The sequence below is a fragment of the Oryctolagus cuniculus genome, chromosome 5 (assembly GCF_964237555.1).
Source record: "Oryctolagus cuniculus chromosome 5, mOryCun1.1, whole genome shotgun sequence".
Taxonomy (NCBI): Eukaryota; Metazoa; Chordata; class Mammalia; order Lagomorpha; family Leporidae; genus Oryctolagus; species Oryctolagus cuniculus.
This window is the reverse complement of record NC_091436.1, coordinates 99324757-99337465: the sequence shown is the minus strand read 5'-3', so window position 1 is coordinate 99337465 and position 12709 is coordinate 99324757. Positions and strand designations below refer to the sequence as shown.

The 12709-nt window shown below is 48.4% G+C and overlaps 1 protein-coding gene across 1 annotated transcript; it reads right to left on the bottom strand.

Annotated features, from left to right (window-relative positions):
• Positions 1–6045: 6045 nt before the first annotated feature.
• On the bottom strand, positions 6046–6567 carry LOC108177342 (KH homology domain-containing protein 1-like). The gene is made up of 2 exons (XM_017344835.3): positions 6426–6567; positions 6046–6263 (listed from the first exon to the last, which is right to left on the bottom strand). The coding sequence occupies exons 1-2, from the start codon at positions 6535–6537 to the stop codon at positions 6046–6048; spliced, it is 330 nt and encodes a 109-aa protein (XP_017200324.2). The 5' UTR covers positions 6538–6567.
• Between the last annotated feature and the right edge of the window lie 6142 nt (positions 6568–12709).

Sequence of the window (12709 nt, the reverse complement as noted above, 5' to 3'; positions counted from 1 at the left end):
TACTCTTTGTCTATTCATGATTCCTTTCATTTCTGTCATAATTTTGACAGTTGTTTTAAGTCCAAAATGCTAGAGAGTGACTATAATGGTTCTCAGTTTCCCCTACACTGCCACAGCACCTGTAACTATTTTAAACTTTCTACCTGTACACTTTTTTCCTCTTATTTAGTGATACTCTTCTCTTTCCATCACCTGCTGCTGCTCCTTTCTCTTTTTTTTGCCTACACTGTCATGACTTACTGCCTGGTTTTCTAATCACTGCCTGTTCTTGTGCCCCCAAGCAATTAGGTACTCATACCTTCCCCTTGCAGTTCAGGGTGCCACTCACCATCACCCAGGCCAAAAAGGACTTCACACCAAGAGAATTAACAAAGCCTCTGACACAAACTCTCAGAGCAATGCTTCCACAGCCCCTGCAGTCATCAGAGATCCCTGCGCTTAGGTGAGCCATCAGCACCACTCCAGCCTGGGAACTCTGCTTTTAGAGAAGATTGGTTCTGCTCTAGGTTCCTAAGCTCCTGGTTGTCCAATTTTAGCCCACCCCTGCCTCCTATCTGCAGAGCCGATCCTCATTCTTTCCCCTCCAAAACACGCCTAAGCCCTTTACATATTAGCAGGAACCATCCAGTACCCTCCTTTCCTCTTCATTTCACTCTCTGCCTTCTCTACATGTTGGAAACAAACTGCAGTCATAGGACACATAACAACATTTCCTACATGACAAGCCTTATAGACCATTGTGATCCCTAAGATTGTAATGGATCTGAAAACTTCCTGGGCCTAGCGATGTCATTGGATTGTGTCCCAGAGTCATGCATACAGATAAAGAGATGCGGAGGGCCAGGTGGTGTGGGAAGCACCAAGCCACCCTCCAGGAACTTGTCCCTGTTCAACTGCCCAGAATAGACCCTAAGCAAATCATGTAAGGTTTTTCTGGAAGCTTCATTACAGACTGGACTAAATCATCGGCTCTGGTGATGAGCTGAAGCTCCAGTTCCTCTCTGCCCTCCATATTGGTGGATGGGGTCCAGGGTTCCAGTGTTCGGATACTGCAGAGGTCTTTCCTGTGACCAGATCCAATTCTGAAGCAATTTATGGGTCCCAGCCCCCAGTCATTGCCTTAGAATATAAGACGCTTATCAATTCAGAGACGCCAAGAGTTTCAAGAACTGTTAGGAAACGGGATGAAAACCAGATACACATTTCACACTATCACAGTTTCCTCCCTCTCTGCCTTGACCGTCTTTATCGACTTCTCCAGGCGCGCCTTACTGTTTTTCATCACTTAACTGTCAGTCTTCCCATGGCGTCCATCGTTAGCCGCTTGCCTTTTCTCCCTGAAACTTCACACACTTCCTAGGTGGACTCACCAGCAGCCTCAGCTGGTAATACTGATGTTCCCACCCAGTCACACATCTGCAGCCCAGATTTGCCTCCTGAGCATCTGCTCTACCTGTCTTTACTCGGGCCCAAAGTCACCTCAAATGTCCCAGATTTAAATGATGCAAGAGCAGGAGCATCTCACGTTGTACCCCGGACTCCCACTCCACACCACGCATGGGTATGGAATACGTCAAGAGTGAAAGTGTCTTGTCCCTTCTGGGCCTTTTCTTTTTCTTTTTTTTTTTTTTTTAAGATTTTATTTATTTATTTGAAAGTCAGAGTTACACAGAGAGAGGAGAGGAAGAGAGAGAGAGAGAGAGAGTGCCTTCCATCTGCTGGTTCACTCCCCAAATGGCTGCAACAGCTGGAGCTGCGCCAATCCAAAGCCAGGAGCCAGGAGCTTCTTCCAGGTCTCCCATATGAGATCAGGGGCCCAAGGGCTTGGGCCATCTTCTACTGCTTTCCCAGGCCATAGCAGAGAGCTGGATTTGAAGTGGAGCAGCCGGGACTCCAACCAGCACCCATATGGGCTGGTTGTGTGGAACACATGTCCCATATGGGCTGCAGGCGGCGGCTTTACCTGCTATGCCACAGCGCCGGCCTGCCTTCTGGGCCTTTTCTTCAGTTGTCAACAACTTCCAGACCCTCACTTCAGAGGCCTTTCAGTCAAGTGGACAGTGATCATCAAGCCTCATTAACACTGTGATACAGATGTAATACTACTTTTCCCAAAAGTTCTGGTACTTTTCCCAAGGGATCTGGGAAGAAACTAATCAATGCCAAATAACCAGTAATTCTATTTCTGCCAGAATGGGAGGAGCATCTCCCTAAGCAGCCCCATGACTGTCTCACCTAGACCTCAGAACCTTGGCCTCTATCCCTCTTCCATCCTCAAAACAACTGGTTCAGACCCCATGGCTGACACCCACGTCTAATGCTCATCCATTAGAAAGACTAGCATGTCTTCACCTTCACTGTGAACTGGAAATAAAAATGGAGGATTCTTCTGCCCACCTATCCCACCTGTCCCTGTCCTGTACCACCACCTTACTTCTCCCCACTTCTCATTACTCTATTTCCTGCCAAAGCCTGGCCCACATCCAGAGCCCAGCCTGTGGCCATCTATGAATCCTAAGCTTTAGAATAACAGCTCATGCTTTGGAACTGGTCAATACTCTGAAAACGTGCTTTTCTGTAATTAATGCACTTACTGCTCATCACGTCACAAGTCCTGGAGCAGTTTGGAAGCATTAGACTACAGGTATCAGAAAATCCTAGCTCAAACAACCTAAAGCATTAAGAGCATTCTCAGCTAACATAACTGGGACTCAGGAAGAGTACCGTTTGCTCAACTACATTCTCAAGCCTCCAGGCTCTTTGATCTCTGCTCTCCTCCTAGTCAGTACTGTCCTGTTGATGTCTTTATTGTCCACAGACAGCTGTCAGAGGCAATTTTTTGCACCATACTAACTGTATCTCTTTTTTGAAAAGATTTATTTATTTATTTATTTATTTATTTGAAAGAGTTACAGAAAAGGAGAAGCAAAGATGGAGAGGGAGATCTTCAACATCCTGGTTCATTCCCCAAATGGCCACAATGGTCAGGGCTGGGCCAGGCAGAAGCCAGGAGCTTCTTCAGGGTCGCCCATGTGGGAGCAGGGGCCCAGGGACTTGGGCCATCTTCTTCTGCTTTCCCAGGCCATACCAGAGAGCCAGATTGGAAGTGGAGCAGCCTGGACTGGAACCAGAGCCCATATGGGATGCTGGCATTGCAGGCAGCAGCTTTACCCACTACACCACAGATCCAGCCCCAGCATCTCTTCCAACAGCAGAAGAAAAGCAGGGGGAGCCCTACATCCAGGTGTGGAACACATGTCCTTTCCCGACTGCTGATTAAACTAATACGGGACAGCTACTCATTGCTGGACCAGTAAGAGTTACAAAGTAGATGTCCTGATTGGCTTCAGTCAACCAGCAATCCCCTCTCAGAACTAGGGAGGTACGGAAGACCTATACAAAACTGTAGTTCCATTAGAAAACAAGGCTGTGAAAGCATGTAAGCAAAGGCACAAAAGGGAAAAAGGTCTACCTGAAGCCGTTACTATTATTGTCCTGCTCTGTATGTTAGGAAAGTCAGGAACTCACCAAAGATCGAAAGCTACTTAGTGGCAGACAGGTATGTAAATGCATGTACCCTCACTCCAGTGTCTGAGATAGAAACTCCCACACTGGGATACCCGGTCTGTGACCACACAGAAACTTTTGGTGACTGGAATTTAGATATCATATGTACAGCTTCAAAAAGACAAAGTGCTAATCTGATCATTCTTGGTATGAAAGTTAATTAAGGGGGCCAGCACTATGGCGTAGCAGGTAAAGCCACCGCCTGCAGTGCCAGCATCCCCTATGGGCGTCAGTTCAAGTCCCAGGGTTCCACTTCCAATCCAGCTCTCTGCTACTGCCTGGGAAAGCAGCAGAAGATGGCCTAAGTCCTTGGGCCACTGCACCCGCGTGGGAGGCCAGGAAGAAGCTCCTGGCTCCTGACTTTGGATTGGCACAACTCTGACCATTGCAGCCATTTGGGGAGTGAACCAGCAGATGGAAGGCTTGCTCTTGCTCTCTCGCTCGCTCTCTCTCTCTCTCTCTGCCTCTGCCTCTCTGTAACTCTGCCTTTCAAATAATTAAATAAATCTTAAAAAAATTAATTAAGGATGAAAATGCTTTTCATGAAAGTATGTATTACAAAAGTAAAGTTTTTTCCCTTCTTTAGGGGATGTGAATTGATAAATTATTAGAAAGCAAACATGATTTTCCCTTTGAAAAGAGTGTGGCTTGGTTTTCTTGCAGCTGGATTCACAAGTGATTTTCTGATGTGAATCTGCTGTATGATATTTGTATATTTTGTGTTGTAATTGGCCATGTAAAAACCACATAATGACAAAGTGTTACTAGGTTCAAAGCATACTCCAAATTCAACTGTTTCCTAACACTTTTACCACCTCCATTCTGGCCTAAGACTTCATCATCTCTCCTGGATGACTACAGTAGCCTCTGTAAAATAAAGACGCAGAAGAGAGGAGCTGGTTTGGAGAAATGCGAGAGGACATTTTCCTTTTGCCATGGTCTTGGGTAGAGAGAGCCATATGTAATTCTGGCATTCAGGAGAAAGTTCCTGAGTGGAGATTTAGGAAGGTTCACTTTAAGTCAATTTACTCACGTATTTAGGGATCCCAGGCCCTTTGCTTCCAGAAAGCCACCCCTTCTTCACATATCCAAACTTCTGGTAATCAGGGACAATGCCTGGGTAACTCACGATCACAAAGTTGCCTGGCTGCCCATGTCCCCAGCAGGTGAGTGAGCAGTACCTCTGTCTCTGTCTGGACCCCTCCTTCCTTTCCTTTCTCCTCATTTGTCTGTATATTAAGGTCCAGGAGAATCCTGGGGCTCCCCATAGGGTTCTTTCTTTTCAAAAGCCCCTCATTTTACTTAACACTCAGAACAGCCCAGCCAAGCTCCTCATTTGAGGGACACGGTTCATGGAAGGGCTGTCTTGGGGCCGGCGCTGTGGCAGAGCCTATGGCTACAGCATCTCATATGGACATTAGTTCGAGTCCTGGCTACTCCATTTCTGATCCAGCTCCCTGCTAATGTGCCTGGGAAAGCAGCAGAGGATGGCCCAAATCCTTGGGCCCCTGCATCCATAAGACCCGGAAGAAGTTCCTGGCTCCTGGCTTTGGATCCACCTAACTCCAAGCGTTGCAGCCATTTGGGGAGTGAACCAGCAGGTGGAAGAGACCTCTCTCTCTCCCTCCCTCTCTCTCTCCCTCCCTCTCTCTCTCTTTCCCTCCCTCTCTGTAACTCTGCCTTTCAAATAAATAAATAAATCCTTCAAAGAAATAAGCTGTCTTACATCTAGCTCCATCCCTGGACTAGACTTCCCCAAAGTCAGCACAGGCTGTCCAGACCTCAGCACCAGGCTCACCCAGGAAAGCTCCTTCTGGGCTAAATAAACTCATCTGGAGGAAAGGGGACAGCACACCAAAGGCTGCACACAGTATGCAGCTTGTTTTATTGGATAACTTCGCATAGTCTGGTGAGGACAGACTAGACCCAGGACTTCAAATGTCTTCACCAAGAGCCAAGACAAGACTTTCCCTCCATGTTTCTCAGGAGAGACCATCCTTTATTAGGGACAGTGTGAACTCCAATGCGATTGGAAACGGTCAACCAACTGGACAGGGAAAGCCAGAGCAGCCTCAGGAGAGATGGTCGCACTCACCCTGCTGATGGAAGACACGCAGCTGGCGCTGAGATGCAGTCTAAAGGAGGCAGCCAGGTCAACCTCCGTCAGGGGCTGGCCCTGCACACGCTGCAGCTCCTCATGGCCCTGTGAAGGGAGCACCCAGGATCATGACTGGGGCCCCAGAGCAGGCCAGGATCCCCACCAGGGGACACTACAAGCGAGGATGTCACCCCAGCCCAGGCCTCTCCAAGTGACCCTTGCCACCTCCCCACTACCTTCCTGCAAACTGAGTTCATGCCACAGAAATGACTGTGGCTCCAGGTCCCCCCACCCGCAGTGGACTCAGGGCACCACCCAAACTCCCAGTCACCCAAGCAATTCTCCTACAGCCTAGGACTCCATCCTGTGCCAGGACTCCATCACTGACCAGTCACAGTTCCACAAGGAGACCCACCTCGGGCCCGAGTGCATGAGTCAGGGCTCCCCCCGTTGCAGATCATGTCCATCAGCCACTGCCGGGCCCTAAGTGGTCCAACGATGGTGACGCAGGTCTGACCCGTGGCTGTGAACCCGCGCTCCAGCTGAATGAGGGTCTGGCTGTGCACCTCGATGCAGCGAAGGTGGGCGTCCTTGTGGCCTGTGAGCAGAAGAGGTGACAAAAGAGGTGTGTGAAACTCTGGTGTTTCCGAGATGCAAAGGTGACCCTGGGGAAGGAAACTTAGAAAGGGATGGGAAGGAGAGGAAGGCTGGTAACCCCCAAGAGAGGGATGGGGAGGGGGTGTGACCACGGAACACCCACTGAATATTCGCTCCTCCTGCTCTTCGTTGTAAACTACCATTGGAGCATGAAAGTTGCCAGGGACCGTCCACCGTGGCTTCCTGCTGAGAGTGCTCCTTCCCATGTCCTGCATCGCTCCCACCCGATTCAGAAGAGAGAAGGTCCAGAGACCTGGCTGAAAAATACTCGGAAAGTGAAAAAGGGCCCAGGCCCTGCAGCAATCCACCCCCATGACCCATCCTACCGAGAATAGCCAATCACTGGAGCCCCTCCCAAGAAAAGCCATCCAAGTAATTGCTTGCTCTCGGTTTAACCATTTCATCCCAAACTAAGTCATCTTATCAGTGTTGCCTTTCTGATGCCCATTGAGCAAAAATGTTCTTCCCTTTAATTTCAAAGCATTTTGAAATATATTTGCTGGCAATAAACCAGGGCAGGGGTTGAGGGATGGAAGGTGCTGCCAGACCAGGAAGGTTCCAGAATGGGCTCCCTAGATTTGGACAGGTACCATCAGCCAAAAGATATGCAATCAAACAAAGCTAGCATTATTTACTGCAGTGCAGTAAATGCAGAAACGTAGGCCTTACAGGAGGCAGTAGAGGGCAGCCTGTTACAGACTTTGTCTATGTGATTCTAAGGGAAGCAGAGCCCAGTTTTCTAAAATAGAGAAATCCAGCAATTACCTTGACAACATTTTTCTAGGCAGTGGGAAGAGTAATGGGGTCTTGATTGCAGAGATCATGGGCTTTATCTGGTCTCAAACAGCTTCAGAGTAGACCTCTTATGTCTTGCTCCATCGCAATCAGTGAGTAGCTGACTGACTCAAATGGTTTGCATCAGATCCTTATGTTTGATAAGAAATTTCATCAGTGTTTTCCAGAGAAACAGAACCAAAAGAAGTATATTAGGAGACTGGCTCTCATGTTCACAGAGAGAGGTTGAAAAGCTTTAGAGTGGTCATCTGCACACTGGAAGCCCAATAGCAATAACTCAGTCCAAGAGGCCAGAAGCCTCAGAACCCAGGAGACCAATGGTACAGCCCGCAGTCCTAGGACTAAGGCCCACAAACATTCAGGAGGTAGTTGGGGAAAATCCAAAAATCCAAGGGCAGCCACAGCAGCAAACACACCCACATCACAAGAACCAGAGACAGTTTTTCCACTTTCTTCTACTTCCTGTCCCATCAATTCCACTCTCACGGTGCCTGCCCACATTGAAGGTGGGTGACCCCATCAGTAACATGACCCTCAAGCCAACCGCTGGAAATGCCATCATAGACACATTCAGAGGAATGCTTTACCAATTCTACAGACTTTCCTCAGTCTAGTCAGCACATCCAAAATTAGCCATCACACTAGGGAACATTAGATTTTACCTTCCAAGATCCTAGATGTTATTTCAGTTTTCACACCCAACTTTTGAGCCAAGGCAAAGTTAGTCCTCTTTCAGTGGCTGAGTTCAAATCCAGTGCATTGTCAGAATCCATTGATCACAAGTTTGTTTGGACAACACTGTCTGCATCTGCATATAAGTAGTCTCTCTGTGTCTTCTGTTGGACAGAGATGTTGAATCATCTGAAAAGACAAAGATTACACAGTGGCATTTAATCCTGGTCAGGATGCACTGGCAAACTCAACACTAGTCATTACTAGCAATGAAATAAATACTAATCCCACTAGTATGCTGCCAAAACAAGGACCTAGATTTCAAAACCAGGCCATGACTGCATGTCCCAAAATCCATCTGAGTCTGTTCCAGAGAGCTAGATCATGTTGTCTGATAATCTAGCCATGAAACAGCTCCATGTACCCAGTGATGCTTTAAAATGGTGCCACAAGTAGTGTTTCCATAGGACAAACCTTTGCTGGCTAACCAAAGGCTATGCAATCATCCATCCATAACCACCCTAAAAACTTAATTTAAACCAGTTTGATGGATAGCCAAAGGAGAGGTAGTGTCATTTATGGCATCTGCTAGTTTTGGACATGGTTCTTAATTTGTTTAAAAGGCAGAAAAGCAGAGAGGGAGAGAGACAGCCAGAACTTCCATTGACTGATTCACTCCCCCAAGTATTCACAGCACCTAAGCAGGGACAGAGTCAAAGCCAAAAGCTGGAAACTTGACGTACGTCTTCCACATGGGTGGCAGTCACCAGCTGCCTCAGCCGTCACCATTGCCTCTCAAGGTCCGCATTGACAGGAAGCTGAAATCTGGAGCCAGGGCTGAGAGAAAAAAAGAAAAAAAAAAAAAAAAAAAAAAAAAAAAAAAACCAGAGACTTCAAAGTGGAGCATCTTAACCTGGGCTCTTAACCACAAAGCCAAATGCCCAACCCATGGACCATCTTTCAAGGCTGTATTATTCCTGTCGCAATGGACAACTGAAACCCAGTGGACAACTGAAAGTTTCGGTCAACTCTGCTGAGAGCTCAACCAAGCAGTTCATTCTTGTCTCCTTTAGGTCTCTGGGGATCTTTCTCAGAGAAACACCATTTCCTGTAGAAGTAGGCCTGGGAAATATTTTTAAATTAATATTAAATTGGTATTTATTAATACAGATTTATAAATGTTTCTCCACACTACACCAGGGAGGTTTGTGTAACCCTCAGGTGAAAACCTGATGTCCCAATATGAAGCGGAACTTTACTCTTTCTTGTATAAACGATTTGAGTGGGGCAGGGGGCAGCAAGGAATAATATTACTTATCACAGTGAGAGGGGGACAATTACTGATCTGTCAACATGTGAAATTACCTGACTAGAGGCTGAGAAATCCCTGAAGATAAGACTAATACATCAAACAGGGCCAGCATTGTGGCACAGCAGGTTAAGTCACTGCCTGCAATACCAGCATCCCATACGGTGCCTCTTCAAACTGCTCCACTTCCAAACCAGCTCCCTGCTAATGCACCTGGGAAAGCAGCAAATGATGGCCCAGGTGCTTGGGCCTCTGTACCCACGTGGGAAATCCTGATGGAGCTCTGGCCTTTGACCTGGCCCAGCCCTGGCTGTTGCAGCCATTTGGGGAATGAACCAGTGGATGGGAATGCATGTGCTCTTTTTTCTCCCTTTCAATATACAAATAAATGAATATTTTAAAAAATTGAAAATAATTTTAAAAGAAGACTAACACAGTCAGGATAACCTCAATCTACAGTTGATTAATGTCAGCAGAAGTATTTTGTTATTTGAGATCAACATACAATGTTTTTAAAATTTGTGAAAGTGTCACAAAATGGAATCATTGTGACAACTCTTTTAAAAAATCTGATAAATAGCCAGCACTGCCGTAGCTCAATAGGCTAATCCTCCACCTGCGGCGCCGGCACAGCGGGTTCTAGTCCTGGTCGGTCGGGACGCCAGATTCTGTCCCGGTTGTTCCTCTTCCAGTCCAGCTCTCTGCTATGGCCCAGGAAGGCAATGGAGGATGGCCCAAGTGCTTGGGCCCTGCACCCGCATGGGAGACCAGGAGAAGCACCTGGCTCCTGGCTTTGGATCAGTGTGGTGCGCTGGCCGTGGCAGCCATTGGAGGGTGAACCAATGGAAAAGGAAGACCTTTCTCTCTGTCTCTCTCTCTCTCACTGTCCACTCTGCCTGTCAAAAAAAAAAAAAATCTGATAAATAAATCCAAGAGGTTATGAAGGAAGGGTTCTTATAACTCATGATTGATGAGGCCCTGTCCAAAACACCACCTTGCACACAGGGAGAAAGTTCTTCCTTTCGTTGGTTCACCCCCCAATGGCCCCTACGGCTGGTGCTGCACTGATCCGAAGCCAGGAGCCAGGTGCTTCCTCCTGGTCTCCCACGCAAGTGCAGGGCCCAAGCACTTGGGCCATCCTCCACTGCCTTCCCAGGCCACAGCAGAGAGCTGGATTGGAAGAGGAGCAGCCGGGACTAGAACCCGGCGCCTACAAGGTATCCCGGCCCCGCAGGTGGAGGATTAACCAAGTGAGCCACGGCACCGGCCCCCACAATACCTTTTACAATCCTCCACCTTTGTATCTTTAAAAGTCTTCCAGGCGTCAACCCCTTTGAACACGCTCATGGCACAGGTATACCCTCTGCGAGGCTTGCTATTCCCAAATAACACCGTTGGGCTTTGTAGAATCTCTAATATTGCTAGAATGTCCAGTTTGGATGGAAATGAAGGTTAGGATTAACACTGTGAGAAAAATCCAAATTCCAGAAGGGACCTGTGAAAGAAAATCTGCCTTTTGCTGTTTTAAAAGAAACAGCTGTGAAAAAACCCTCACTCATCAATATTTAAAAGCTTTGGCCTTTCCCTGCTCCTTAGCTCTGAGGCTGAGGAGCGTGGGAGCGCGGGAAGAGGCGGCCGGGAAGAGGGCTCCTTCCCCGACCAAAGGCAGATGGCTGGCTCTGCTGGTAAGAGCGCCTCCGAGGAACCCAGCGAGAAAGCCCGGGCCCCCACACGGCGCGAGAGCACCGCAGCTCTTCCGGCGGTAGCAGCGCTCCAGGCCTACTCCAACCCCTCCCGCCGCTCCAGCTCCAGCCGAGGCTCCTCCGGCTCCCCGAGCCCTTCCCGACGCAGACGCGACAGCAGGTGGCGCTCGCGCCCCGAATCCTAACCTAAAAGACGAAAGGAGAGGAACCGGCAGATGCGGTCCCTAGACCCACTAAGGCGCACACTGGGAATCTCACCAGGAATGTGACCAAGAACCACACCGTGGAGATCTCTTCCACCTGCGGGAAGACTCAAATGACGACAGGCTGTTTCTCCTCTCTCTCCAACGGCTGGCTCGGCCTGTGTGGAGTTTGAGAGTCTGGACGAAGCCCAGGAAGTGCTGAGACACATGGATGGAGAACAAATGGATGGCCAGTTCATAGCTACCACTGTGCTGGCTCCTAGCCCTGGTCATGACCCCATCCCCTTGCACTTCACCCTTACCAGGGGAATGCTGCCATAACCTCCCATGTGGTGTCCCAACTCATCTGATAGCGTCTGATAGGCGGGGCCACCGAAATTCACACCCCACCCCGGATAACATCACTTTTCTAGCCAAGCAAGGGTCGATAGGAAAGGAAATTCCTCCAAGGCAGCAATGGAGACGCGGCCTCTGCAGGACGTTGGTTCCCCCTCTGCAGGACGTTGGTTCCCGCTCTGCAGGAGGTTGGTTCCCAGTTGTGCCTTTGAAGATGGCCTCCAGGTGTATGGCCGGAAAGCCCACCTATTTCCGGTTCCTGAGAGTCCTTTCAGTAACAAAGCCAGCGGGGTGGAGCAAGTTATTTACATGTCTGCAGGTGACCTGGGGCCGATCCATGCCCTGCTGGCACCCTTGCCCTTGCTGTGCCGTCAGGACCCGGGCCTGGGCCTGGGCTACCATGCAGCCAACTGCAGTCTGCGGCAGGGAGGGCTGTGAATGTGTTTCTGTCTCTCCACGTTCACTCACACCCTCACTCCATGACCTCCCTCACTCCCTGAAATGGGAGCATGATCTGAGAGCCTGTTCTGCAGGGTTGTCACACCTGCCATTCATGATGACCGTGCTAGAGTCCTGGACAGCATGTACATTGTTTTTTTGTTTGTTTGTTTGTTTTTAGGATTTGTTTATTTATTTGAAAGGCAGAGTTACAGAGAGGCAGAGAGAGGTCGGTCCTCCACCCACTGGTTCACTCCCCAAATGGCCACAATAGCTGAAACTGAGCCAATCCGAAGCCAGGAGCCAGGAGCATTCTCGGGGTCTCCCCTGTGGTTCAGGAACCCAAGGACTTGGCCATCTTCCACTGCTTTCCCAGGCCACAGTAGAGAGCTGGATCAGAAGTGGAACAGCTGGGACTTGAACAGGCCGGCATATGGGACACTGGCACTGTAGGCGGTGGCTTTATCGGCTATGTGTGGCCACATACGTTGTTTTTTTTGGTGTGGTTTTTGTTGTGTTCATTTTGAGTTTTGTAACTTTGTAGCATTTTAGATAAATTTCTGTTTGTACTTTGTTATGTAGAATGAAATAATTGTGTTGAATAAATCTAGGGTTAGAATGCAAAAATAATAATAAAATAACAGTATAGTCTGAAAAACACACGGAAGTTTTGCGTTTCCTGAGGTGGTGAGGTGGCAGAGAAATGCAACAGAAGACTGAGATAAAATGGGAAGATTTCTGAATCTTGAAAGCTATTGCTTAGCCTGTAGAGGGCACCAAAGCTAATAAGGCCCATTTTAAAGGCAGGCAGAGATCATCAGAAAAATTGTCTTGGTTTAGTGAACGAAACAGCCTGCTGTGTCATCAGCAGCTCGATCCGAAGAACTTGGTTTGTTGGAATGCTTCCAAGGACCATGCGTCTGGGGAATCC

Bases quoted from the DNA above. Each gene is read 5' to 3' on its own strand.
- LOC108177342 (XM_017344835.3), bottom strand. From the start codon at position 6,537: ATGCAGGACATGGGAAGGAGCACTCTCAGCAGGAAGCCACGGTGGACG. The intron at 6,264-6,425 runs GTGGGTGTTCCG...TTCTGCTCACAG, and splicing joins GCAGGAGGAGCGAATATTCA to GCCACAAGGACGCCCACCTT.